We start from the raw sequence: 26,466 nt of genomic DNA, 5'->3' as shown, positions 1-26,466 counted from the left end.
CATAAAAGGAGTTCTGACTTTAGTAAGTACACTAGTAGATGGAAGAAAGGTACTGTTTGTATGATATATTTTGGTTGATCTCCCAACGGCATGGTGAGCATTGTGACCTAATAAGTGGGAGGTCACGGGTTCGAGTCACGGCAATTTGGAAATTTCTAATTTCTAATATTTCTCTGGTCTAGTTTGAAGGCTAGTGTAGCCTTTACACCCCACCAATCGGTTTCCCTTGGTTTTCCTAATCCTAAGGTTGCCTGGAAGAGATCGCTACTAAGCGATAATGCCGCCCTTTGTATCCTACTTTTAAAGTTTATTTTTGTTGTGTCCATTGTTTTTTTTTTTACTATTTGTGGTTTACAAATAAAGTGTACAAATAAATAAAATAACCTTTTTCAAGGGCTATCAAATTCAAAACAGATTCAAATACAACTGGTAGTTAAAAGATTTGCGCATTTATTTATTATATTATTTACTTTTTATTTATTTGTGCACACTAGTTTATGTATTAGCATGTAGTTATTTGCATGTATGTATTTTAATATTTGTACCACCAGCAGTCTATTCTCCTCTTCTTTTTTTTCCTAATTCTAAGGTTGCCTGGCAGAGATCGCTATTAAGCGATAAGGCCGCCTTTTGTATTACTACTTCTTTCGATGTTTCTGTTTTTGTTATATTTTAAATGTTGTGGTATACAAATAAAGAGTTTAATAATTAAGACAAGCAAACAAACTGTTCAGCTTTATTTCTATTAGTCTAGGTATGCCCAGCATTAATAACGCTAGATAATAATAATGGAAAAAATTAAGGTAGGTAATTAAATTTGCTGTAACAATGTACACGGCGCTAAAGATCATTTATGTTAAATCAGCTAGTCTAACAATCGTGACTAGGTATTTCACCCATACTGTAGGTATATGCTTTCCGTTGACTTAGATCCAAATTTATAGCGCAATGCAAGTTATGTGAAGGTTGTATTGCCTTTGTTTTGCATACAATCCGTCGATGTGACACGTTGGTATTCACTTTGTAGAATGAGCTTTTTGTTACATTGGCTTTATTGAGGGCTTTATTTAATTCAAGAAGCAAATCTTTCAACAGCGACTTAACAGGTAGGTAAAGGTATTATTTTAACATAGTCAAAAAGAGACTTACAAATTCATGTCAACAATAATCTATATACATTTTTAGATACAAACAACGTTTAATTTTATTTTATAGACTCGACTTAGATAGGTACTCGTAGGTAGCTAGATATTCATCGTTCGATTGGCCGTGAACTATAGGATCACATCTCATGAAATCATGACAACATCAACATAAATGCGCTCGTAAAGCACGATACTATAATGACTAGAATAAACTAAGATGACATTTCATAATGCTTCTTCGATTATAATCTCTTCGACTGCCTCGTTGGTATCGTGGTCGGTGTGAAGGACTACGGACTACGGATGGATTAAGAATCACGATGTCTTAATTTCGATACACGGATCGGGCCAAGAAAATTTTGGTAAGTATTCGTACTTATTGCTTCTACAGTGCATTTGAGAAAGGAACTTAAGCCGTAGATCTTGGACTTTATCTGTATCAAATATTACTAAGTCCGTTAAGTGGACGTTAAAGGTTAAACATTTTTAATACGCTAATGTAAGGTCTGAAAAAACTAAAATCAATTCTTTATGTAGGTAATTTTTAACCCTTATTGTTGTTCTGTGTTTCTGTACAACCCTAAGTTTGTAATTTTCTGTCTTGGGCTCTAATACTTAATGGCGTCGTTCATAAAAATCTGAACCAATATTTTAACTAAGAAGCAATTTTCAAAATTTTCAAGAGTTAGCCTTGCCAAAAAAGGATTAGGTAGAAGATTCTGTATAATTATTTATATAATTATACTACGAGAATACACACATCTTGATGAATAATATACATTAATATTTATAATATACAAATAAACACCCAGACACTGAAAAAGATTCATGTGCATCACACAAACATGTTCCAGATGCTCCAGAAATCATCAAATGCAGAAAAGTCTGTTATCGAGGGCATGTTCTCAGACATGATCGATCGGTACCGACCCCTTCAGACCTTCAAAACGATGGGCAAAATTGAGGGAATAAGAAATTGTTATGACCCAGAAATAGGTACCTCGAAACCACTTTAAAGTATATCTACGTAGTGTAAGAATGGCGGCGATAATAAAAAAAATGTTAGTCGGAGATACGGACATATCTAAAAGCCTATTCAAATAATTATCTTGTAATTGCACGTGAGAATTTTCACATCTTATTGTATTTCATTTGTTTCTGAAACACGATTAGCAAAGAATTGGCGTAGTAAGTGCAAATTTGAATTAAAGAAAAATACATCGAAATACATCAAGCCGAAGATAAAGACTGCCATACAGCATTGGAGCAGTGAGGTGGTCCCATGCCTTAAATTCATGAGTCTTAAAGTTAAAACTTAAACTTGTGCTATATTGTCGTAGGCTTAAAGGAAGGACAAACAAACAACGCATTATATTATTTGTAAGGACACTGCTTTAACTTTCTATAGGCTGAGGATGATAAAGATTATCAAATTTCAACTTACTTTCTACAAGAGCCCACGTCCATTTTCCCAGCGTCGTACAATCTCAGCGACCGAAGCTCCTTTTCCGAGCTACCGTAGAGAGCAGACCCATCCAATAAGGACGTTGCCATGTTCATCTGTTCCCTGTGTTCTGTGGTAAATAAGAAAGTGAATTTAATATAAAACAGTGACTTAAATATGAGACAGTGAATTGTATATAAGAAATTTAATTTAATTTAAGACAAGGAATTGAATACATGGTAAACTGAGACACAGCGTAAGTCACATTGTTAAATACCGCTTTAGTACAATGTTTACCACACAAATAACCTAGCCGTTTTTTTTACAAAGTGATGATAAGGAAAACTTTATTTTCTTTAACTATAATTGTACTTGTTTTAAAGTTATTATTCCCATTAGTTGGGTTAAAATGTAAAATTAAATAAAGTCTATCTTGAATAGTTTCAATTTTTCATTCAATTTACTGATTTCGGACGCTATAAGAACTCATTTATCAATACCAGTTACGCGGTATTGGAATATCAACGACGATATATCAAGGAAAATTACATATCTTATAAACTAAAGATGTAATTAGTTCTACCACAGAAGATCCATTATGTAGTTAGGTATACTCTTAGCTCATTTATACAACACTCCCATACGGTAAAACAATGAATATCCAAATTTGTGTCGTTTTTTGAAAACATAGGTGACAACACTTTAGCAAATTGCTATATACTATCGTGAGAGGTATCGTACAACCTTACAGCTTCTACAGTTATTCCGAACATGGCTATTTCATTAATATTCATTTCGTAGTTCCGTAGTTTCCGGTAAGCGATTTTAATATATGCACATAGGTAACACAATCTTAGGATATGCTCTTATCAATGAGTAGGTATGTGTTTCATAGTTCCGATCAGGAAATAGAGTTACTTAATTAATACTATACAGTATACACACCAGTCATAGAGTACACTTGAATTTATTACATACTTGATAAGTACTACTTCCTACTGCAACATTTCAAATTAAATAACATTGAGTATAAAAATTCATACAACTTTATAAGTTTTATAAATATTAATGTATAATGATGTGTGTATGGAAATTGTTCGTACATAATTTTATATTATTGTAACCAATACAGTTGTAACGTGTGTATAAGCATTTTATTTAACAATTGGCTGTGTATTTATAGTATCTGTTGCTTAAGTATCAGATATCAGAGAAATTAATTACAGCTTTCGAGATAAAGTCATCATTCAAATGGTTTCCGGAAAGCAAAAGGTTCAAACGAGGCTAGCCCTACTAAACTTGGAGACTACGATCGGTTAAATAACACCTTTTCCTTAATAAAACTGAATAAGGCTAAGAATTTTTATAACGTAGGTACTTAGTATAAGATAAAACTAAAAAAATATAAAATGCACGAGGAAGACTTACCAAAACCGCAATTATCGAAGTTTCTTGTCGGCGCTGAACGCATGTACTCGCAAACTGATCCCTCACAGTTCTGAAATAAAATATTCAATTATCATAATATATTCAGTGCAATGAAATAATATTTGGATATAAATAACGGATGTGGAGACCTAAAAACTAGAAAAAAGAACTTCTCTGAAGGAGTTCGAAATGAGGTCATGGGAGGTCTGCCTTCCATTGTCATAACCAACTTTGCGATTAAATGGGCTCCTTGGAACCGCAAGGTGGCTTTTCAACCAACAAAAACATAACCGAGAAGGGTTGACATCAAGTAGGTGGTCGTAAATAAGTATGCCATAACCAAAACAACTAGCCGTCCTTATAACTTAGAATAAGAGCAAGAAGAAGAAGAATATTTTTATCATCATCGCAATATCATTAGTAGCCTAAGCGTCCTTCCTGATCCATCCAGTGACCCTTTTAAGGTCATATGTTTCGCTATAGAACATGTAGGTACACAAGTCGTAAGTTCTGCCATAGATCTATATATTTTTTTTTATTCAACTACAAGGTAGCCCAAAGATATATCGCTTTGTCGGTAGGTAGCTGCGGCCAAAGCCACTAAACTAAACATTGTATTGAAACTCCCAATGTAGTTCACTTCATAAAAGCTGGCTGAGCGATTTTATATTTTTGGAAAAGGAAAACTATCTGACGTTTGCGTTTAAATATCTGCAACATACATCAAACATTTTTTTTTGTCTACTACTATTCTACTACAAGTTAGCCCTTGACTGCAATCTCACTTGGTGGTAAGAGATTATGCAGTGTAAGATGGTACATGGGCTAACCTGTTAGGGAGTACCTACCTACGGAAGTCATACCCCTAATCGGTTTCTACGCGATATCGCACCGGAACAGTAAATCGCACGTTCCACTCTACAGACAAAGGTCTGTAGGATGGTAACCAGCCAGGCCAAAGCCTCTCACCAGACCAGACGAGAAAATTCATAAAAAATAAATTCCCAAATTGCCCCTGTCGGGAATCGAACCCCGGACATCCTAATTAAATCCAAAGCGCTCACCGTTGCGCCAGGGAGGTCGTCAAACACGATCCACTCTCTAAAGACCAAATAATTTATAATCATAAGTTTTCTTTTTATTATACATTTGTTGCTACATTCAATACCCCTCAGGGATTATGGTTCAAAGCGACAGTATGAAATCCGGTTTTTAAATACATCCCAGTATTTCTCAACAATCTTCCACAAAGCGTGTTTCTGACCCAAAGAGTGGGTGTCGCCCGAGAGTGCAACCAATTTTAATATCAGTTCCAGTATTAAATTAAACGTAATGAAATACGATTACGTGTTTCTTCTTAATACATTCTTACGCTTAGGCAACAAATATGAAAGCTAAACAGGATCTTGCAACAAAACGTATTGTCATTTAAGTATCTACCTGCTCAATGGTCAAAAGGTAATTTAGGTAATATTGGAAACGGTAAATGATAGAATGACACAACAACGCAATTCTCTATTATAATATAATTTATTTGGCCATAACGTTACTGGACGCAAGCTAAAAGATTTTTAGCAAAAAAGAAAGATACAAATGTCCGCGTGATAATAGTTTCAATTGTGTTGAACACGAATCTCTGAAATTAAATGGACATTTGTAAAAAATAGTGCTATCCTCTTTCAGCGTAAAGTGTGAAAAGGGCAGCACTACTTTAAGACCTGTTAGTTAAGTTTTTTTTTGGGATGTGCGCATCCGGTGACGATTCTGTTGCACAAATACACTGAAATAAATTGACAAGTTCGGAGTAAGCACTAACTTTATCTACAAAGTTCATAACGAAGCGAAAAGCATGATACTACATATAAATTGATAAGACTTTAGAGATTTTTGTACAACAGAATTGTCTCACTTGGAAGGCACAAAGATTTAATGTTTCAAAACAAGTAAATAGGTTTTTTTGTCCTGACAGACTATTATTTCCTATGAGAACTCTATGGGTCATGTTTAGCTATCGAGTCCTAGTACCTTCATGTCACCTTACAGAGGCCCAATCGGCTGCGCCATTATCAGCTACAAAGCTAAGCAATCCAGGTGGTTTTAATTACTGTTATTGGTTCTTTAGTATTTTAAGTAAATTAAAAAAATGGACGGTTTTTAAGTATTTTTATTATTCTACTCTAAGTTAACCCTTGACTGCAATCTCAACTGGTTACTGATGATGCAGACTAGAGAGTAGCGGGCTTATTTGTTTGGTAACGGCAGTTATAATATATTACTTGCAATTGTGTGTAAGTGCTCCGAGAGTTGATAAAGCTGTGGGAGAAGATAATTTTTTATTTTTTCCCCGAGGATATAATTGTCTCCTGCCCTTGCTAACCGTGCTGCTGGGGATATAATCGGGGGATATAATTTTTGTATCCTGCTGGTGATATCGATATATTATCATGACTGTATATTTAATTACTAACTGTTCCCCAAAGTTTTACTTACACTGTGGGGTTTTAGTATAGACAGTAGGAGTCCGACATAACCATAAATCGTGCCTCCCCATGGCGCGTCGGTCTTTAAAGGCAACCACGGGCCGTTAATAATCGATTGGATGCGAAAGGTTAGAAATAAGTAGACTTGAAGTGCTGATAGCCCAGCAGTTAGGACTTCGGCTTCACTTTCGGGGGCCGAGTTAGAATCGTAGCACGCACCTCTAACTAAGTTTTGTGCGATTTAAGTAATAAAAATATCACTTGTTTCAACTGTGAAGGAAAAACATCGTGAGGAAATCTGCATGCTTGAGCGTTCTCCATCACGTTCTCAAAGGCGTGTGCATTCGACCAAACCGCATTGGGCCAGTGTGGTGGACTCCGGCCAGAACCTTTCCCATTGTGGGAGGAAATTCGTGCGCTGTAGTGGACCGGCAAATGGGTAATGATGAGAGATGGCTCTGCGTTAAAAGGCCTATATCTGTGTAGATGCATATTGGCTGATGATGGGGCTAGAATTGTTTGCACATGCTAACATTACGGCACATAAGAAATCAGAACAGGTAAATAAATCAAGTCAATTAGAGTCAAAGACGCGTCGATACAAATAAACCGACTTTCACATAACAAATGAATGGTGAAGACGTAACACACATTGTGTAATGCCTTAACGTTCGTAAAAGCTTTGACAAATATGCATGCACTTGCCTGTTTAATGCTAAACGCACATTATAGCAGAGCGTAGCCGATTAACGCGGCGAATTTTAAGCGCTGTATAGTTACTAAAATTAATAATGTAAAAGTGTATTTCTGTTTATTTATTTGTGCAATATATAGTTACAGCTCAACCAATCTTAATGTTAAGACATCCCATATTAAAAGGCTTTCATCGTGGAGATAGATATGCGATACTTTTTATTCCGGAAAAGCAAACGGGTGCAATAACGTTTATATGTCTATCTAATGTCAGAGATAGGTGGGTACGCTAATCAGCCTTTTGGAATAAATTTAAGTAAATTTTCATTGTATATAGGCCATATGAATGCCCAAAAAGTGTATAGCAATTATTCAATAACAGCTATCAAGTTTAAAACGATACAAATTATTGCAGTTACAATTTAAATGTCATACCGAAAACGGGCTCTCGCTGATATAATTTCAAACACATTTCCAAGGAAAGAGTAATCATCCAGTCAACCGTCTGTATGAAACCTATATTTCCTGCATTCGAACGGTATTAGATGTCAGTCGGCTCACAGCTGATTATGACATGGAAGGGGTGTGGTATCAGGAACTCGGTGTTACGTCACGGCTTTCACCGACGATAAGATGTAACCTTTCCTCACGTGAACCGCGAACTATCACGAACTACGCGACGATTTATGAAATAGCTGGTTGTTCCTTTTCTTTTTTACGAAGATAAGTTTGAACTTAACTGCGACACGACACCAACTTATTAATGTACATGAGCTATGGTTATTCACTCGATGGTACACACAGGAAGATCTTCTTTCGGAGCTGGTGTTGTGCTTGGGGTCCAAGGTCCGACCATTTATCTTTGGAAGTTGTAATAAATACAGCTGTGTGGTGACGGCTGATCAGAATACAGTAGTCGCCACCCCTCTTCTTCCCGCGGGTGTCGTACGAGGCGACTAAGGGAATATAATAGAGAACGGGAAGAAGCGTCCTCAGTGTTACTTCTACGATCTACTGCGATCACGAACCCGTCTGTCCAGCGTGGTGATTATGGGCAAATCCTCCCTGTGAGAGAGGCCTTCTGTCCGACAGTGGACTGTTATAGCCAGTTGATGTATGAGGCTTACCATTTGTGATGTACGAACTGCCCCCGAAAAACCCTTTATAACTGACCGGTCGCGGTTACTATTTTAAGTTTAAGATGATTGATGAATATTTTAACGAATAATATATACATAAATTCTTACAATGCAAAGATAAGCACAGACACTGAAAAACATCATCATCATCATGTTTATCGCACAAATATTTTACAGTTTTGAGAATCAAACCCAGGGTCGATGCCCGTTGCGTCATCGGGCCGTTATTGTTAAAGGTTTTTGTCGGAAAATTGCAACAATGTATCATATAAAATAGTGTTTTTCTTAATTTATTTTATAATGTAGGTAAGTATTTCTCGCTTAGTTAGAAACTTCCTTTCAATACGGCATATTATATCTTTAGCTTTAATTTAGTCTAGAGATAGGCGAAGGTTAACCTCTAACAATATATTTAATAATATATATTTGACTCTAACATCTCGGCCAAGTTCAAGCTTAAAAATCAAAGTCTTCGCATCATTAGACTCGAGCAGATTGCGACGTATGCGATGCGTTACAACACCGGCCGTCTTCCATTCATTTTGCCTTTTGGAATAGTGATACCATGAATATTTCTGCAATGGGATATGACTGTATCCCACTCAGCACGTACACCATTGGTTGCCTGGGAGAGATCGCTGTGGAGCGATAAGGTAAAATTGTAAATGCTGTGTCTTCTTTTTTTGTACTTTTATTTGGTGTGCAATAAAATTGCATTTATTCATTCATTGATTCATGTAGTACACAATCTTCTTGTGCTTTTTCCTACACTTATTTCATTCTACGATTGTAAAATGACGAATTAGCTTAGAAATCGGTAAAGGGTATCTGCCATACCCTGAAATGTTGTGATACCATCGAGTGATATTGTAGTCCAGGGCTAACTTTATTTGTAGTAAATTACAACTAAAACAGGTAAGCGACGTGGCTTATACATCAGGCTAGCGGGATAGTTACTGTCGCGACAAACGTAGCAGTCCGGAAATAAAAAAATTAAACATGGAAGTCCTATTTTAACAAAAACTACATCCGTCGGCCTTCGCACCGCTGCGCACAACGTGTGAAACGTACCCGATGTGACAAGTAATTGATTACCACGACTTAATAATGGAGGACTCGAAATTGATAATTGCACTTATTGTCTGAGTTCTTGACATCGCGTGACCTATACATGAACTTCGCTGAAGTTGAATCCATAATTTAAACGGTCAAGCGTTTTTAACTAAAAAAAATTATACACTCATTATTGCCGTTTATTGGCCGATTTGAGAATCGTATATGGTAAGTATAGCCTTTTTGACCACACCGAAGAAGGTCGTAACTAACATTCCCAAATACAATAATTTGCAAATTTTATAGAAGGGCCTTCAAAATTTCTAAACAATAGTCCGTTTAGGGTTTGGTTTTCTTCTAACTTAATGTAGAGATTTTTGGTGGTATTGTTTATATGGCTATAGGTCATTCCCTTCTTCTTTATTATGCTTCTATACCAACTTATGTGGGATTTAGTGTAGGTACCTTTAACTTCCGTACGAAGACCCGTCCTTGGGAAACTATTTTGTTGGTGAAATAGAAAGGAGAGAGAGAAATTTGGGTACACACACCAAAATAAAACTTTTAGTCTTCACAACAATTATTGGTAGGTACGGTGTAAATACACGCCACAACTCGGTTTACAGACAATTCCTGACCCTGTCAGAAATGTTCTTCTTCCCATTAGACTCACTGGCCTTACTCGCTATGGTTTTAGCTCATTAAAAGTACTAATTAAACATTATTTTATATAGTATTTAAAAGAGCCAGGATAATGTTCAAACCACACAACCAAACCAAAAGATTTCAGAACAGTACAGTGCTGTACGTCCTACGAAACATAAGAGTATGAAGCTACCAATGATTTACCTTATTTCCGTTAGCAGTGGCGATCAGGTCGTCCATCACGAACTGTCCCCAGGCAGCCAGCATGCTAGTGACGTAGTCATGCTCTGCGGGCTGAGCCAATTGAGCCACCGCCTGGATCGCAAGCGCAGGCTCCGGCAGACGTGGGGGTGCCATTGGCTGTGATACACCTGGTGATAATATGGAAGCATTTGAATTTGCTAATATATATTGATGATTGGACATATAACTAGGAAATAACACTCCATAGAACGACTCCCTGTCCAGGAAACAGTGGAAGACAAACGGTCACGCGTTCGATCCCACGCGTTGGGCCAATGTTCCCGAAACGCTGAAGACCATAACAAGTGGAGGCGCATCGCGGGGGCTGCTGTAGCCAAAGAAAATGCATCATCGTCAACCACGACCACTATGTCAAGAGTGAGCGACTAAGGAGAAGGAGGAATCATTTTATATTTTTCGAAGGGGTTTAGTAGTAGGTAGAGCTTTTTGTGACAGAGCTCGTTCGGGGGAGTACTATTGCCATGCTTATTTCTGCCGCTAAGCAGTATTGTTGCAATGCTGTGTTCCGGTCTGAAGGGCGTGGTTGCCGGTGTGATTGCAGGTACATGAGGCTTAACACCTACGCATTTAATTGATGGACGCAGGGCGCAATGTTGCAGGACGTGTTTTTTAATGCCCTTTGAAGGTTTGCTCTGTTTATAGGCGATGGTTGACCACCTGATAGTACGTGGTTACTATCAGGTGGGCCATCTGTTTTGTCCGTCAATTATAACTACAAAAAAGACTTGAATGCTTCGTTGGTCTGCCGGTTAGAGTGTTCGACTAAGATTCAAGAGGATGTGGGTTCGGTTCGGTTCGATTCGGTTTTATTTAATTTTATTTTATAACAAATTACCAAATAAAATCTTTGAGACGTCTCTCAATAAGTTCAAAGTTTATATAAAACGCAAGCTTACAGAAAAATCCTATAATAATATTAAGGATTACTTGAACGATAAAAAAGCTTGGGTGTGAATTGCTCTAGCTTCATAGATAAAATATAAATAAACTGTGAGATGGTGATGACGAAAAAAAAAAATTACCCGGCCAAGTTTGTTGTAGGCACTTCTTAGACCAGGGCGCGTTTGGAACCCTCGTAGCTTTAGGTTTAAGTTGGTGTACGAAGTTATCACCATCCCCTTACAGTTATGTAAACATATATGTATGAACGCTTCATAAGTGCCTGCGATAGGCCTACATGAATAAAGCAATTTTGAATTTAAATTTGTTCGTGGGTCAAACCTAAAAAATACATATAATTTAGTATTGAGTTTTTATTTCAAGCAGTTTTCAATACTAGTCATAATTATGCATCATATTAAACGCAGCTCCTATATGGATCACTGAGATTTAACGATTATCCGTGAGTCCTAATCTCACTTGGTAGTGATGATGCAAGATGGTAGCAGGATAAACCGTTAAGGCTATAGCGGGTATATTAAAAACCCTGTGTGGGTTAGTATGGCCAGTATATAGTTTGAAACTCTCTAATCTCATTCAAAATTGACATGAGTAGATATCATTGAATATTGATCGGTCTCGATAACTTACAAAAGTTACAAAATACCCAATACAGTTCAAGTGATACAAGTGTCCTACATATTTCTAAGCAAGTACGTGTCTATGATATGCAAATATTATTCAAGTAGATCTACTATTGGCGACTACTTTCAACTTGGTAGTTTATTAATAATTGTTATAGTTTTAATAATTAAAACTAATACCCGTCACTCTTATCACAGCTCCTTATAAACATTGCCTACGCTTATGAAAGTTATATTTAAATTGTAGCTTGCCAAAAAAAAAAAACATTTTTACTGCAGCGAAAGTCGAAAAATATAAATCAAAATATTATTCACCCGCAGCCAGAGCATAAGAGCCACCACGATTCTAAAATTCGTTGGTTGGCTATAATATAATAATAAAGTAGCCTACTATAAAATAATAAAAAAAAAAATTAAATTAAATAAACCTACCTAATACTAAAAGCAATTGATGACGAAATGAGAGCTTTTAAAATTTTATGGCGTTTGTTTAAAAATAAGAAATATTTAAACGATCATTTTCTCTAATCGATCAAAGCGTATACTCAATCCCACAAATGACATCTGCACCTTTCGGAGACGATATGCAAATGTCACTATGCATGCAAGTAATATGTCCAAAGTGTATGACTGTATATATCAACCTGAAGTCGTAGGGTTGAAGTGCCTGTAATTTAACCGGACACGGGCCACCACGCCCTTTAGACTGGAACACAGCAATGCTGTTTGCACGTCTAGCGTGGGCAGGAGACTATTATCTGCCCGGGGAAAGAACAAAAATTTATCTTCTTCCTCAGCTTTATCAACTCTCAGAGCACTGGCGCACAAGTGGAAATAATATCCAAATAATATATGTGTAATAATAAGCGGGGGCAGACTTTTCCTATTCCATGTTCCGGTGCACGTGGACACGTTAATTTTATCCCTTTGCGGGGGACATAATCGGGGGCTACAATGTTTGTCTCCAGCCCGTGCTAGCCCTGTTGGCGGCAGAAATAAGCAAGGAGGTAGTATTTAGCTTGACTCTACTATTTTTTACTCTGTTCACTGTCAGCACGAGCACTATGATGTAGGTCCTATTTATTGTCGATTATGTGAAGATATACAAACAAACAAAAGTTTCGCGTCGTCACTCAAATATCGCGCGGCGATTGATGGCTAGTGAATACATATCTTAAAGCTCGTAGCTCCTTATATAAATATTTTATGCATATATGGTAACTTTAAACCCAGAAACATAAAAAAATGAGGTTGTAACGAAATAACAAATGGAAAGGTACAGTTTATGAAGTCGGTTATTCAACTCAGCACGACAATAAATGACTTGTGCACAAAAATTATTCTCAGTCGAAAAACTTGCGTAACTAGTTTCTTACTATTTTTAGAATTAAAATTATGTTCTGTTCATAATCTTATAACATAATGTTCTGAAGGTTCGATAAATTGGTATATTTTTATGTGTGTTATAACATTATTTAATATACAACGTGTAAGTAAAAACCGAAATAATACTTCACAGGTTTTAGAGGTACCTACATTATGTACTGTCTTTGAGACTTATCTGTGAAATCTAAAACCTAACTTTGAGTAAACCAGTGCCATAGTTTTTACTGAAAGCCATCAGATACGGAATTAAAAACATGTGAGTCCTGTCACTTTATTAGGTACGCGTCGCGTAGCATAGGTACTATGTGCGTGTCGGTCTTTTATCTTCAATAGGGTTGTCACAAGTAAACACTTAGAATGTTTTTAAATCGTTTGTATGGAAAAATAAATATGCTTCATCTCACTCGGTTACACCAAAGAAAAAATTCTGAATACATTTATTTTCATTCGAAACGCGTTTATTAAACTTTGATAGATTTACCAATAGTAGGATATATACGAGTATCAACGAAAATATTAACATAAAATCTTGATAACAGATCGATGAACTATTATTGCTTTCAATAATAAAAAAAAACGTTAACTAATTCAGGAGGTCAAGTGGCATCTCTAGCCGACTCCGAAGAATAATGAGGGTATTAGCCTTAAGATTTGTGTCGAAAAATGTGGATGACGTCACCTGCACGCACATTCAGTACCGAATTACGCCAACTATTGGTACGTTTGGTTAATCTAGAGTTTATTCCAGTACAATTTAGCTATTGTATTGGAATAATAAAACTGTACAATAATATAATTTCGATGGATGAATATGTATAATGAAGTCTAAGATGCTAGCGGGCTATCTTGTTAGGGGCATGGTAGGTATATTAAACTCATACTCCTACCAGTTACCGGATAATCGGTTTTTACATGACATGGTTAGAGCTAATTCACTTGTCGGTAAAAGTCAAAAAATTCAAAATTCTTTTTTTCAAGTAGGCACATTTTATAAACACTTTTGAAACTTCAAGTTAGTCTGTTTGTAGTGACTCTACCACCGGTTCGGAAGGCGAGAAGAGCGAACAAGAACAGCAGATTGCTCTTTTTCAACATCATTTTGCAGTTTACAATGATAAAAATAAATACAATACATTTTCTATCTTGTGAGAGATGAAAGCTGCCAAGCAGCCTTGTCGTTAAGAAATTCACCAATCGTATAGTAACCACGATTTATTAAATGTGTTTTAACACTTTAAGTTGTTAACCACGGCCAAAGCCTTCCAGCCTAGATACAAACGAGGCGCCAAATTTGATCACGTGGACAGATTATATAAAACGAATCCTGCTCCCGAAGAGAGCTGCTGGTCCATGGTATTTGGAACTCCTTACAATACACTTATGTCCAGTAGTTAATGTTTATTCGTTTTTTTAACAATGATGATGATATCTTAGAACTATCTTCGATGAATATTACTTTGGCAAAGCGTACTGATATAATTACAGAACGACCGATTGTTTGTAAGGAAAATTAAGTACTCGGATTCATTATAACGTACAATGATATCATTGTCTTTAACTGAAATGACAATAATTACTTTACGTAACCTGTAGCGTGAATACGGATAGCTTGTTTATCTTAATTGGTGTCGAGCATTATGAATATGTAGTACAAAGGTCGCCTTGGGCTATAGATAGATATCTTAAAATTTCATTATTATTGACCCGTTGCCGACACACAAGGCGCAGATCTTCTCTTAGAACGAGAAAGGCCACCACGCTACTGAGTGCGAACTGGTAAACTTAACACGCCTTTCAGAATATTATGCAAAACTCTCAGGCAAGTAGGGATTCTCACGATGTTTTCCTTCAACTCTGTACTTCCCGACAGAGAAGCCGATGTCTTCCCGACTAGGCTATCACCATTACTGTTAAAATTTGGTATTTAAAAACAAATCATAGGTATGAGCTGTGATTAGCAAACGTTAGGATTATCAACAAATTAGATTAACCCTACTTCAATGAATTTGAAAGTTACTGTAATATTTTGCCACCACGTGCCTCGTATATAACGTTACGCTATCGGTAGTATAACTAAAATGACGTACTAGAAAATAAAATGATTATTCAAGCCAATCCGCATTGGAACAGCGTGGTGGGTCTATGCTCCTAATTCCTCCCTCCTATAGAGGTTATAGGTGAGGTTGGGACTTCAGTCTCTCTTTCAGGGGAACTGAATGCACTGACTTGGGCCATTATAGTTTGGTTATTATGATGTTGGGGACGTTTTTACTCGAGTAAGTGGACCTTTGTGGATGAGAAACGCTAAGGAAAGAGTGGAGAGAGCTAGGTGAGGCCTACGCCAGAGAGGCAACTTCTACCGCAAGTAACAACGAATAAGAATTGACACAATCTATATATTAAATTAATGTAACGAAATAAAATATGTAATGTAATATGTAAATCTTAATCTAATGGTAGTAGAATAAATGGTTTTTTTATATTATTTAATTATTACGATGATGATGATGAATAGGGAAAACTATACCCTGTGCATACCCTCTACGCACGCCACTGTGTGGTGGGACATTAATATGCTGAAGATGGTAATGATGGAGATTAACGAACATTTGCAAACAATTGTTAAGTTTGATATGCTTTGTTTGAATTGCTTACCATCAGCGTAGTTCGGAGGCAGAAGCCGTATGAAAACATCGCCTCTTCGGCCCCACGGTCGATGCCTGACATTGTTGCACTCCCCACTCGCACTGCGGTACTTGCTCGGAGGACACGGCGTGTTGCTTATATCGTCCTCCTCAGAAGTACAATTGTAACTGTGAAAGGTATAGTTACTTAAATATTTATTAATAAATTCTTTATTGCACGCACAAAAACAAAATACAAAGAAACACATTTAGAAATAAAAAAAATAAGAAACTAGTTTAGGTGTGCAAAGGCGGTTTTATCGCTAAAGCGATCTCTCCCAGACAACCTTTATTTATGCAACTGTGACTTAATGAGGGCCTAAATAGGATTTAAAATGACTAATGACGTACAGCTCAACAGCACGGCTAGCATAGGCTGGAGACAAGAATTAAAATATTATATATAATTTTTTTTTAAAGGGAATTCTGAACTTTTTCCTTATGTCAATTGCCATAAAACAGTTTCCCTGACAAATTTCGGTCAAGGCAGTCAATCTCCAGAGAGGTTGCCAAATAAGCGGGTGATATGATATTAGACCAGTGTTTGTGCAAAGACAGGTGAAACTCGAACTAATTTCCCCGGGCGAATTTCGAAACTCCGGGCTGGTAGTAAGAATTTATTGATGGAAAAACCCAATAGTCTATTAATCGGCCCGACTCGGGAATTGAACCCAGGACCTCATAATCTGCGATCAAATATGTTAGCCACCAGAAGTTCCAATGAGACTAATTGCCATATTCATTTAACACTCCAATCTTTCATGAAATAAATAAAGTTGCTTTATTTATTTCAGGCTTAATTGTTTTAAGCAGAAGAAAATATGACCTTCAAAAGGGTCAAAGGATACCATTCCGGTGTTAAGTAAATAGAGTTTTCCTTACGCATCATTTGCTCCCAGCAGGAACCTTCTTTCCACAGCAAGCGCTTCGCTAACTGCTCGTCTTAAGTCACTAGGAACAGTTTGTATGTTGCTGTCTTCTATTTTGTTTTTCTGCGCCTGTGTCTGTAGCGACACAATCGCCAAAAGCCATAGACTTCGCCTTAATCTGCAACAAACAAAAAAAAGTTTGTTTAAAAAACGAACTTCATTAATAAAAAGTGAAAAAAAAAAATTATAATTTCAGTTGTACATTTCCTTCTTTTTTTAGCCATAGCCCTTAATAGAACAATGAATTAATATAATACGAGAAAATCTTACTAAAACTGCTCTATTATTACCCTTATCACATATTGGAAGGCCTTAAATGTTGTAAACAAAAATGTCAGCAATAAATATGAATTATTCGATTTACGAAATTTGAAAATACTCCCATATTTAATACATGCATAGTTGAAAGATGCTCTTTCGGAAAAAAAGTAAGGGAAAACCTCTTTTCAACTATAGTTGAAATAGAACTATAGTTTAATACTTTAAACTTAATTTATACAATTTGTGCGTATTTCTATTTGAAGTGGCAACTAATGTAAATATAACGCTATAAAAGGTAACGTGATAGATGAATGACCTGCAAGATTGAAAGTATACGGCCGCGAAACCTTGATATAAAATTTCCTAGTTCAAAGCCGACTGACCTAAGCCTTCAAACAGAAAAGTAACTAGAGCCTTATATCGGAGTCTATACTAATTGAAATGAGAGTAATTTATATTTTTCATATATATATATATATATATATATTAATTGTATTCATGTTTAAACATAGTTATAGTAATGAGGCCCTGTCTGGGTGTACCAATCTAGTGAGTTTGACCTCTTATCACTATTACAATTTACATGAATTAATGTTTACGTCTCGTACATTTTCGAATTTAGAATACTTAGTCACTATTAAAAGATCGTCAAGTTAATAAAAAAATAATGTTAATTTCGAAAAATATTTAAATAATTGCTCAGTGAATTGGTATGTTATTAAATTATGAGATACTATGTTATTATGTGATGAAAATCAACTGAATTAATGCAATTTTTTAATTTAATGTAACATGTCAATGCAGTAAATATAAATATCCATTTAGAAATCATATTATTAAGTCGTATATATACGCAATCATTTTTGTAGTAATCTACCTATGTGTACCTACTGTTTGGTAGATAAATGTGTCTTCAATGCGACTAAGTTATCTTTAAGACGATACGCATATTTTGGGAAAATGATATAGGTCGGTAGGTACATAAAAAAATTGTGTCTGCTTAATACTGTGTTATATTGCCAAGCTCATATTTGATATATCAAAATCGATATAGCTCAATATGTTGTCAAGATGAAATGGCAAATAGCTTTTAACAAAGATGCGCGTTGGAATTTCAATTAAATTTTAACCCCAAATTGGAATTGTAAGGAGCCCGTGCGGCAAACGACCTCGGAGTATGGAATTCCTCACAAGAGTCTTTCCGCAGTAGAGTCTATCGGTTAAAGCGTATGAACAGATGAAAAGAATCAAACACGTATTACTAAAGCAGGATATAACGCCATCTATGACTTCATATAATCACATTGCAGCCAGTCGGATTTATCACCCTTTATCAAAAGACTGGTTTTGGGCAAGGAAGTGATTAAGTAAATACTAGTTTGGTTGCACGCTGTCCGACATACTGCCAGCCTATCATATGCCAAAGCGTGTATTTTATTCCTACGTGTTGATTGAATTGTAAAAACCAGCGATAACCGAATGAAACACGAATACAATCATTCATTCAAAATTCCATTAAAAGATTAGTATTAGGGTTTTCCATTTTGAAAAATAAGCTACGATTCGCTAACATGAACGCTATGAGACTTCAATTTTATAGTATTTATAACGAATATTACGCATATTTACAGAGGTAATGGTTCTGACGTTCTTTAAGGCAACAATCGGCAAAAAGCCGGAGCTTGGGATACTTTTAATCACGGGAAAATGTCTGGATATAGAAGATATCAAGGATAAAATCTAGAAATTACCTCCTAAATACAGACTTCATTCAAATAACAAGATATAATTCACAAACTGTAAAATGTAACTGGCATCGATATAAATCTAGAAGTGGTTGGTAACTGGTAACTTTCAATGTCTTAAAAAAAATTATAATGTATTTCTTTGAATACAAAATCGAATAAATATTTATTTGTATATTTATTTATTAAGTTAATATACTTATTTTAGTTAATATACCCTATTAAAGCTTTTAAACATAGGTTACATAGGTACTAAACGTTTCTTGCAATTGCAAATACGAATCTTTAACTATGGGCAAAGTTTTATTTTTAACTTTTTTTTATTTCACTTCTGCTTATTTGCATCTTCTAATAGAGATCTTCATTAAAAATAAAAAATATGGAATTTTCTTTTAATATCTACAATGACAGACAATTTGAATACCACCCATCTCGAAATACAAAAAAGTACAAATATACCTACTTAAACGAATCTAATTCAAATAAATAAAAAAAATATATATATTATTAATATTGTGCATTGCGCCACTGTCTGAGTAATCTAGTTTGAAAATTCTATTTTCCTATACCTACTTTTCAAGTTACGAACATAACATTTTTTAAAAGAGCCCATGTAACCTCCTCGCTAAATAACTGTGTTAGTCTCATAGTCTTTAGTCACGGCGTAGAAAGTATAAAACAATCATAGTATGGGAAAATGTCTAATTTGCACAACAATTTGAACAAGCAAATCGTTTAGAAATCTACTTACCTCTTCGTCCATGGCGACGAAACAATTTTTATAACAAAAGTATGTGTGTCATACACATACTTTTGTAAGCTGCAAGGCATAGTTTTTGGATTCCTTTTTTTTATGAATTATACTTAAAAATAGTAAAAATAACACGCATCGATAATAAAATAAAAAATAAAAATATTGATTGAGATAATACAGTTTTTTTTTATTATACGAGTATATTTTTACTATAAGTGTTTTATGAACGTTTAAAAGGATACGAAAAGAAAACAGAACCGAAAATAAACAAGGTTTTAATATGAGCTTTATATTTTCAGTACAATTTAAGAAGATAAATTAAAACAGCCTTGAAGGCCAGTAGATCACTTGCAAACCTCGACATTCGCAATGTCAAATTACAACTTTCATGCAGACAAGTAAAATATGTAGTTTACAGATACAGGTACTGTTTTAAACCACATTTGTTGCTAATGATATAATATCCCGTATTAAATATAGCACGCCATATTAAGGCGATTTTTATCTCTAATTCTGTATTATAAGAGTGCTTTTAGATGAAAGGCATAGTCTTCATTTTACCTCCCAATAATTGTACGGAGTTGTATAGATAACAGATAATAACTGTTATATACAGTCAAGTGTATACATTTAAAAATTTATGTGGAGTATGTACTTTTTTACTTTGTTGTTTAATAAAGTGAATTAAGTGGGTATGTTGAAATATTGTATGACAAAGTCAGTTCGAGTCAAGCTACCTAGCTAATACATATTGTTATTACGAACTCTAGTTTAATTTATGTTCTTAAACATATTAGTGGCGACGTGTGGAGAAAATTATACAAAATGGATAAAAAAGCAATAAGATTTGAAGAATACAACCCGGACTCGTCAAATTGGGACAGTTATATAGATCAATTGAAGTTTTGTTTCGAGGCGAATGGCGTCATTATAGATAATGTTAAACGCGCTAACTTTTTTACAGTGTGTGGTTCGCGGGTGTACGACACTTTACTTGCTTTAATTACGCCGAGAAAAGCTACTGAAGTGACTTTTGCGGAAATAGAAACTCTTCTCGGTAAACACTATAGCCTAACGAAATATCTATGTCGTTTAAGTTTTACAAACGCGATCAAAAACGCAGTGAGTCTGTATCGGACTTTATAGGTGATGTGAGAAAACTTAGTTCGAAATGTAACTTTACCGATTTAGAAAGAATGTTGCGCGACAAACTCGTGTGCACTCACACTCATCCCGTGTTCTTGAGGGCTAATAATATTCGGCATGTGACTACTGCACCCTACCCGCTACTAATGGGTTAGCGGAGCGGATGGTACAGACAATAAAAGATAAGCTAAAGAAAATGGTCTCCTTATCATGGGAGGTTAGAATTCCTAATTTATTGTTGGCCCTTAGAAGTACGCCATGCACAACAACCAACAAAAGCCCTGCCGAATTGTTAATGAAGAGGCGTCTACGAACACATTTAGATACTCTGCATCCAGATAACCTGCAAAATAAGAAGACAGAGAAACAGATAAGCAACAACAACCAAAAGAAGCCACGAAAGACTAATGTAAGTCAACAGATATTGTACAGAAATTATAGCAATATGGGGCCAAGATGGCTACCAGGTATCATAAACGAAAAAATAGGTCTATCGAGCTACAAGATTGAAACCAATGATGGTGTGATTGTTAATCGACATATTGATCAATTAATTAAAAAAACAGCGGCAACAACTCACACAGAAGAAAAAGAGGAAAATAATGGAACTCCAGTGCCCAACCAAGGAACTGAAGAAATTGATGAGAACATGAATGAGGACTTAAATGAGGGAAAAGAAGGAAGTAGTCAAGGATCTGAGGCAATAATTACCATACCAGATTCTTCTCAATGGGCTGAAATGTTAGGGATTCCTTCTACCTCGGAAAGGACAGGCAAAATCAAAAATAAATGTAGTATGCGTTCTAAGTCACCGTACCAGAGACCTTAAGTGATTAAATAATTATCCAAATTAGGGATTATACTTGAATTAGTTATTTGATTTATATTCGCTTTAAGTTTGGTTTGTATTTTGTTGGTTGATTAGATTTGGTTCATTTTTAAAAGTCTATATATTCTTTGGTTATTGTAAAATCATTCTTTTTGGGGAGGTATGTTATATACAGTCAAGTGTATACATTTAAGAAGAATTTATGTGGAGTATGTACTTTTTTACTTTGTTGTTTAATAAAGTGAATTAAGTGGGTATGTTGAAATATTGTATGACAAAGTCAGTTCGAGTCAAGCTACCTAGCTAATACATATTGTTATTACGAACTCTCTAGATTTATTTATGTTCTTAAACATATTAATAACATTCATGAAACACCTTTTTATCCAAATTTTCTGTCTATTTCTCGTGACGTTTACAGATACTATCATTAAAGACAGTGTGTGACAGTGTATAGTCAGTACATATTTGAAAATTTAATGTACGTTCATAAAAACATTTCTAAATTTAAGAAAAAATGTGACTGCAATAATTTAAACATTAGAAGTAAGAATAAACTTACAGTGCAATATACTAGGTTACATAAAATTCATAATGCGTTTAAAGGAAATTGCATACAATTCTACAATAAACTACCAATTGTCATCTTGGAGATGTCTCTTAAAAAGTTCAAAGTTTGTATTAAACGTAAGCTTATAGAAAAGTCCTATTATAGTATAAAGGACTACGTAAACGATAAAAAAGCTTGGGTGTAAATTATTGCTCTAACCAGGTTGCTCTTCTAATAATTTAAAATGACATTGTGAGATGGTGATAATAAAAAAAAAAAAAAACACCCGGCTAAGTTTGTTGTGGGCTTCTTCTTAGACCAGGACGCGTTTGGAACCCTCGTAGCTTTAGTTTTAAGTTTACGAATGTGGTTATCGCCATCATCTCACTACCGTGTGGTTCTTATGTACGCATCAAAAGTGCCACCTGTGGGCCTACTTGAATAAAGATATTTTTGACTTTTTTGACTTTTGACTTTTTAAAGATTGCCTTATAACACGAGTGGCACTGACCGGACTGGTTTCAAATTGAAGTGCCAAAATTAAATAAAGCAATATAAAACTGCTACTAGCTTTGATTATGGTTTCGTCTATAAAACATGTCTTAAAAGAATGCATATAAAAGTTTTTAAGGCCATCATCATCATAATATCAACCTATTGACGTCTACTGCTGTACATAGGTCTTTTGTAGGGAGCTTCAAATACCACGGTCGTCGGGGGTCTACCAATGCACCTTTGGACTCCAATTGCCATTTTAGCTTCGCGACTCGTTAAGCTAAGTTTGTAACTCTGGTTCTTCTTCAGAACATAGCATAGCTCTCTCCATCGCCCGCTGTGTGGCTTAGAGCTTTCTCATGAATCTTATAGACAGCGACCACGTTTCGGAGCCATAATTCATTTCTGGCAACAAGCACTGATCGAAAGCCATAGTAAATTTGCCATGTTGTAAAAATTATATAGGTATAAGTAGATGCCAGACATTAGTTAGGTAGTACTAGGTGCTACAACGTTTAGCCTTTTGTCCCGGTATGACCAATGCATACCAGTGACCAGAGAGCCCTACCTAGCAATATGCTTACTGCTCGAACAAAGGAGGCAATCAAATTAATACAAAATATTATGATAGCACTTAGCAGGTACTTAGCGATTCGTCTTAAATTATGTTAAATTCTCGGTCGAACTCAAGTGGAATCTCCAATCCATTGTTTGCTCGAGAAGGTTACGAAAATTGTAAAGACAATTCGCACAAATTGCGTAGAGGCAAGGAATTTGTTTTCGTAGTCACAACATCTGGCTGATATAAGAATGTATTAAAAGCCCGTACCTAGAGAAGGACATTAAAAAGGGGGGTACTTTTTGTAGATCACCTTCTACAAAATGCATAATTAAAATCGAGAAGTAAGACAAATATTGTAAGAACGTAACGAAGTTAAATACGTTAATGTTAAGTAAGTGATTTCATATAAAAGTAACCTAAAAATAAAATTAACCTAAGTATAAATGGATACATTGTTTCATTTGTTTGTGGGTTTTTGCTGTGCATGTGTTAATGATTGTATCTTAATATTATTATCTTATTTAGCCTATTTTTGTACTAAAAGCATTGATCCGATGTAAAGGTTTTGGAACAAAATAGGAATAAAGTAATATACCTGCATAGTGCCCCTTCATATATTAAAAAGCCTTTTTACGCATGCGTGGTAGAGGCAAAGTTTAAGCACGATCGTTTCAATTAAACTCAATTCATATTTATCTATAACAGTTTAAAAAAATAATAAAGTTCACCGCCCACTTTATAAGCGGATGTTAAATGCTACATTGTAATCAGGGGCTATAAATAATCGTTATTGATGGTTAACGTTGTTAGCCTTCTGCAATTTATTGCTAACACACCGTTTTAATTGTTATTTGTATTAAATAACTTTATCTTGATTGTATGGAAACGTGAATAACTTCATAATGATTTCATGGAAACGTTAATAAAATAGAGGATGTGTTTGAAGAACAGTTCCTATCTGTATAATCTGGTACCAACGAAGGTGTACTTTAGTTGGAGACCTGAGCTTGCTCAAGTTTTGGCTTAACGTATTCCGGTGCTCATAATCATTGCTATAGGGTTCAGGTCTCCTCTGAGAATGGGAAGAGCTTTGATCGTAGTCCAGCACTCTGCCCGAGTTCAGATTGGTAGACTTCAAACAGCTTGAGGAAAATTATGAAGAACTCCCAGACTTGAGACAAGAGTTCGGTGAATATGCAAGATGCCCTCATGTATTCCTGTCTATACATGAATCGAGGAACACACAGTTTTAGTGGGTACATGCTCCACATAACCGCTCCTGTTCTCCTAACGGAGTGGAACGCGTCGGGTATTTTCTCTATTTTTTTTTTATTTTAGGCTTCGTCATCATGTTTTTCTTTACCGTTAAAGCAAGTGACGTAAAAATTAAACTTTTGACCACTACTTAGGCACTTATCACAACTATTTAATAGGTTGTTCCATATATTAGCTAGATAACTCTTTACCTACTGATTCGATATGATAGGAGTTAAGAATAGATTGAGAAATATTATTGAACGTTGCATCGAAAACTTAAGTAGGTAAGTAGTAGGATACACGACTTGACATCACGATCTGGTTATTTACAGAATGTTGCGCGTTTAACAAACGAATAAAACGCTTTATTGGGTTAATATTATAAGTCCCTTACTAATCCTTCACTAATAAACGATGTAAAGCACTTGTTACGCAGGGTTTTGTCTTCTTCTTTCGAATGACAACTGAATGAATATCAGAAAGAGCGGAATCTTTGTATAGCTACTAAGCTACAGTTATAGGTCATTTATTAGTTAGACCATTATTACAATAAAAATGACAATGACAACGAAAGCCGAGACTTACCCATTTGGCAATCAGCGTTTCTTGCACGATTAACCTGTCTATATTTATAGATTGTGCTTAACTTAGAGTGCTAATTGCTTCTAAATATGGTTGAAGAAACTTTAACTATTAATAATAATCTGCGAGTTTTTGACAGCGAAAAAAGGTATTTTATTGATGACCATTTAAATTGTTGTCGGCTTTACATGATTCAGTTAAATTTTATAAATAGAAAAAAGTGTAAGTTACCTGCAATTAAACTTTTGCGTTAAAATAATTATAAATGTTATCATTTCTTACTATTGTGGTTGGTATTTTAAATTACCAAAAACACTTTTATAAATATATAAAATTTAATTTATAATGCATTCGACGACTCAAGGGATTGCTTCAAAGATTGAAAACAAAAATGAAGATTGCAACGTTGCATATAGTTAGGGTCATTGAATCAGAGTTAATACTAGATTCAATTAAAACTTTCAAACTCAGTATCTAATGCAAAAACAATCTATCAAGGAAAAAATTCGACGTTTGGTGAATTTTTTTAGACTTTTTATCGAAACGACAAACTCTTTTGTTTGTTGTGGCTCTAACAACGGTTTTGAATGCATATTGTGCTCAGAGAGCAACAGCTAAACTATTACATTTTTATAATAATAAACACTGAGAATTCGATTAAAATTTGCCTCGAGCGTTAAAAACAAATGGAAGTCACGTGAGGATGACCTCATGAGCCGGATATAATACGACCTCTGAGGCGGAATACCTAGTTATCTATATTTGAGTATAAAAACGTATAAAGATCTTAGATCAGTTACGATTGCGGTATCAGTTTTCACCAAACATCTATAAAATACGACCTTCCTGGCGCAGTGGTGAGCGCTGTCTTATAAATGGAAGGTTTGGAAATTAATAATTTCTCTGGTCTGGTTCGGTAGAAGCCTTCGGTCGTAGCTAGTTACCACCACACCACAGGACAAGTTACCAAGCCATTTGGCGTTCCAGTATGATGCCGTGTAGAAACCATAGGGTTTCATATATCTATCATACTTCTAACAGGTTAGCCCGCTACCATCTTAGACTGCTTAACCACTTACCATTAAGTCAGATTGCTGTCAAGGGATAATTTGTAGATCACATTAAAAAAATCTACAAAATACAGAATTTTGTTTACTCGTTTGTAATCGGTAGGAGTGTTGGCCGCGGATAGGTCACATAAAATAGTTAATAAACTCATCTATATGGCCGAGAGATTCCTTAATTTTTAACAAAAAAGTCAGGTTTATCATGCGATTTTTCTTGCGTGGTATTTTTAGCTGAGCGACGATATTTCCCTTATTGTCATCATTATCATACTGTCCCACTGCTGGCACAGGCCTTCGCTATTTTAAGAAAGGGATTAAAAGCAGAACCACACAGAGATACGATACTCCAATTTGACTTGCGTGGTACTGTCTTTGTTTTCCTTTAGTTGTAGTTAAAAAAAAATT

The 26,466-nt window shown here is 35.3% G+C and overlaps 1 protein-coding gene across 1 annotated transcript in view; it reads right to left on the bottom strand.

The window, feature by feature from the left end:
• The window catches only part of LOC120629355 (peroxidasin homolog pxn-2), a 62,523-nt gene that overhangs the window by 11,817 nt on the left and 24,240 nt on the right, over positions 1 to 26,466 (bottom strand). Inside the window, exons 2-6 of the mRNA XM_039898281.1 lie at positions 16,767 to 16,931; positions 15,856 to 16,013; positions 10,232 to 10,398; positions 4,018 to 4,087; positions 2,590 to 2,719 (exon numbers count right to left, since the gene is read on the bottom strand). Of these exons, the coding sequence (XP_039754215.1) occupies positions 2,590 to 2,719; positions 4,018 to 4,087; positions 10,232 to 10,398; positions 15,856 to 16,013; positions 16,767 to 16,931 (690 nt within the window). The remainder of the gene's footprint in view (positions 1 to 2,589; positions 2,720 to 4,017; positions 4,088 to 10,231; positions 10,399 to 15,855; positions 16,014 to 16,766; positions 16,932 to 26,466) is intronic.

The sequence above is a fragment of the Pararge aegeria genome, chromosome 14, assembly GCF_905163445.1.
Source record: "Pararge aegeria chromosome 14, ilParAegt1.1, whole genome shotgun sequence".
NCBI lineage: Eukaryota > Metazoa > Arthropoda > Insecta > Lepidoptera > Nymphalidae > Pararge > Pararge aegeria.
Note: the sequence above shows the minus strand (reverse complement) of the source record. Positions and strands in the feature narration are given on the sequence as shown.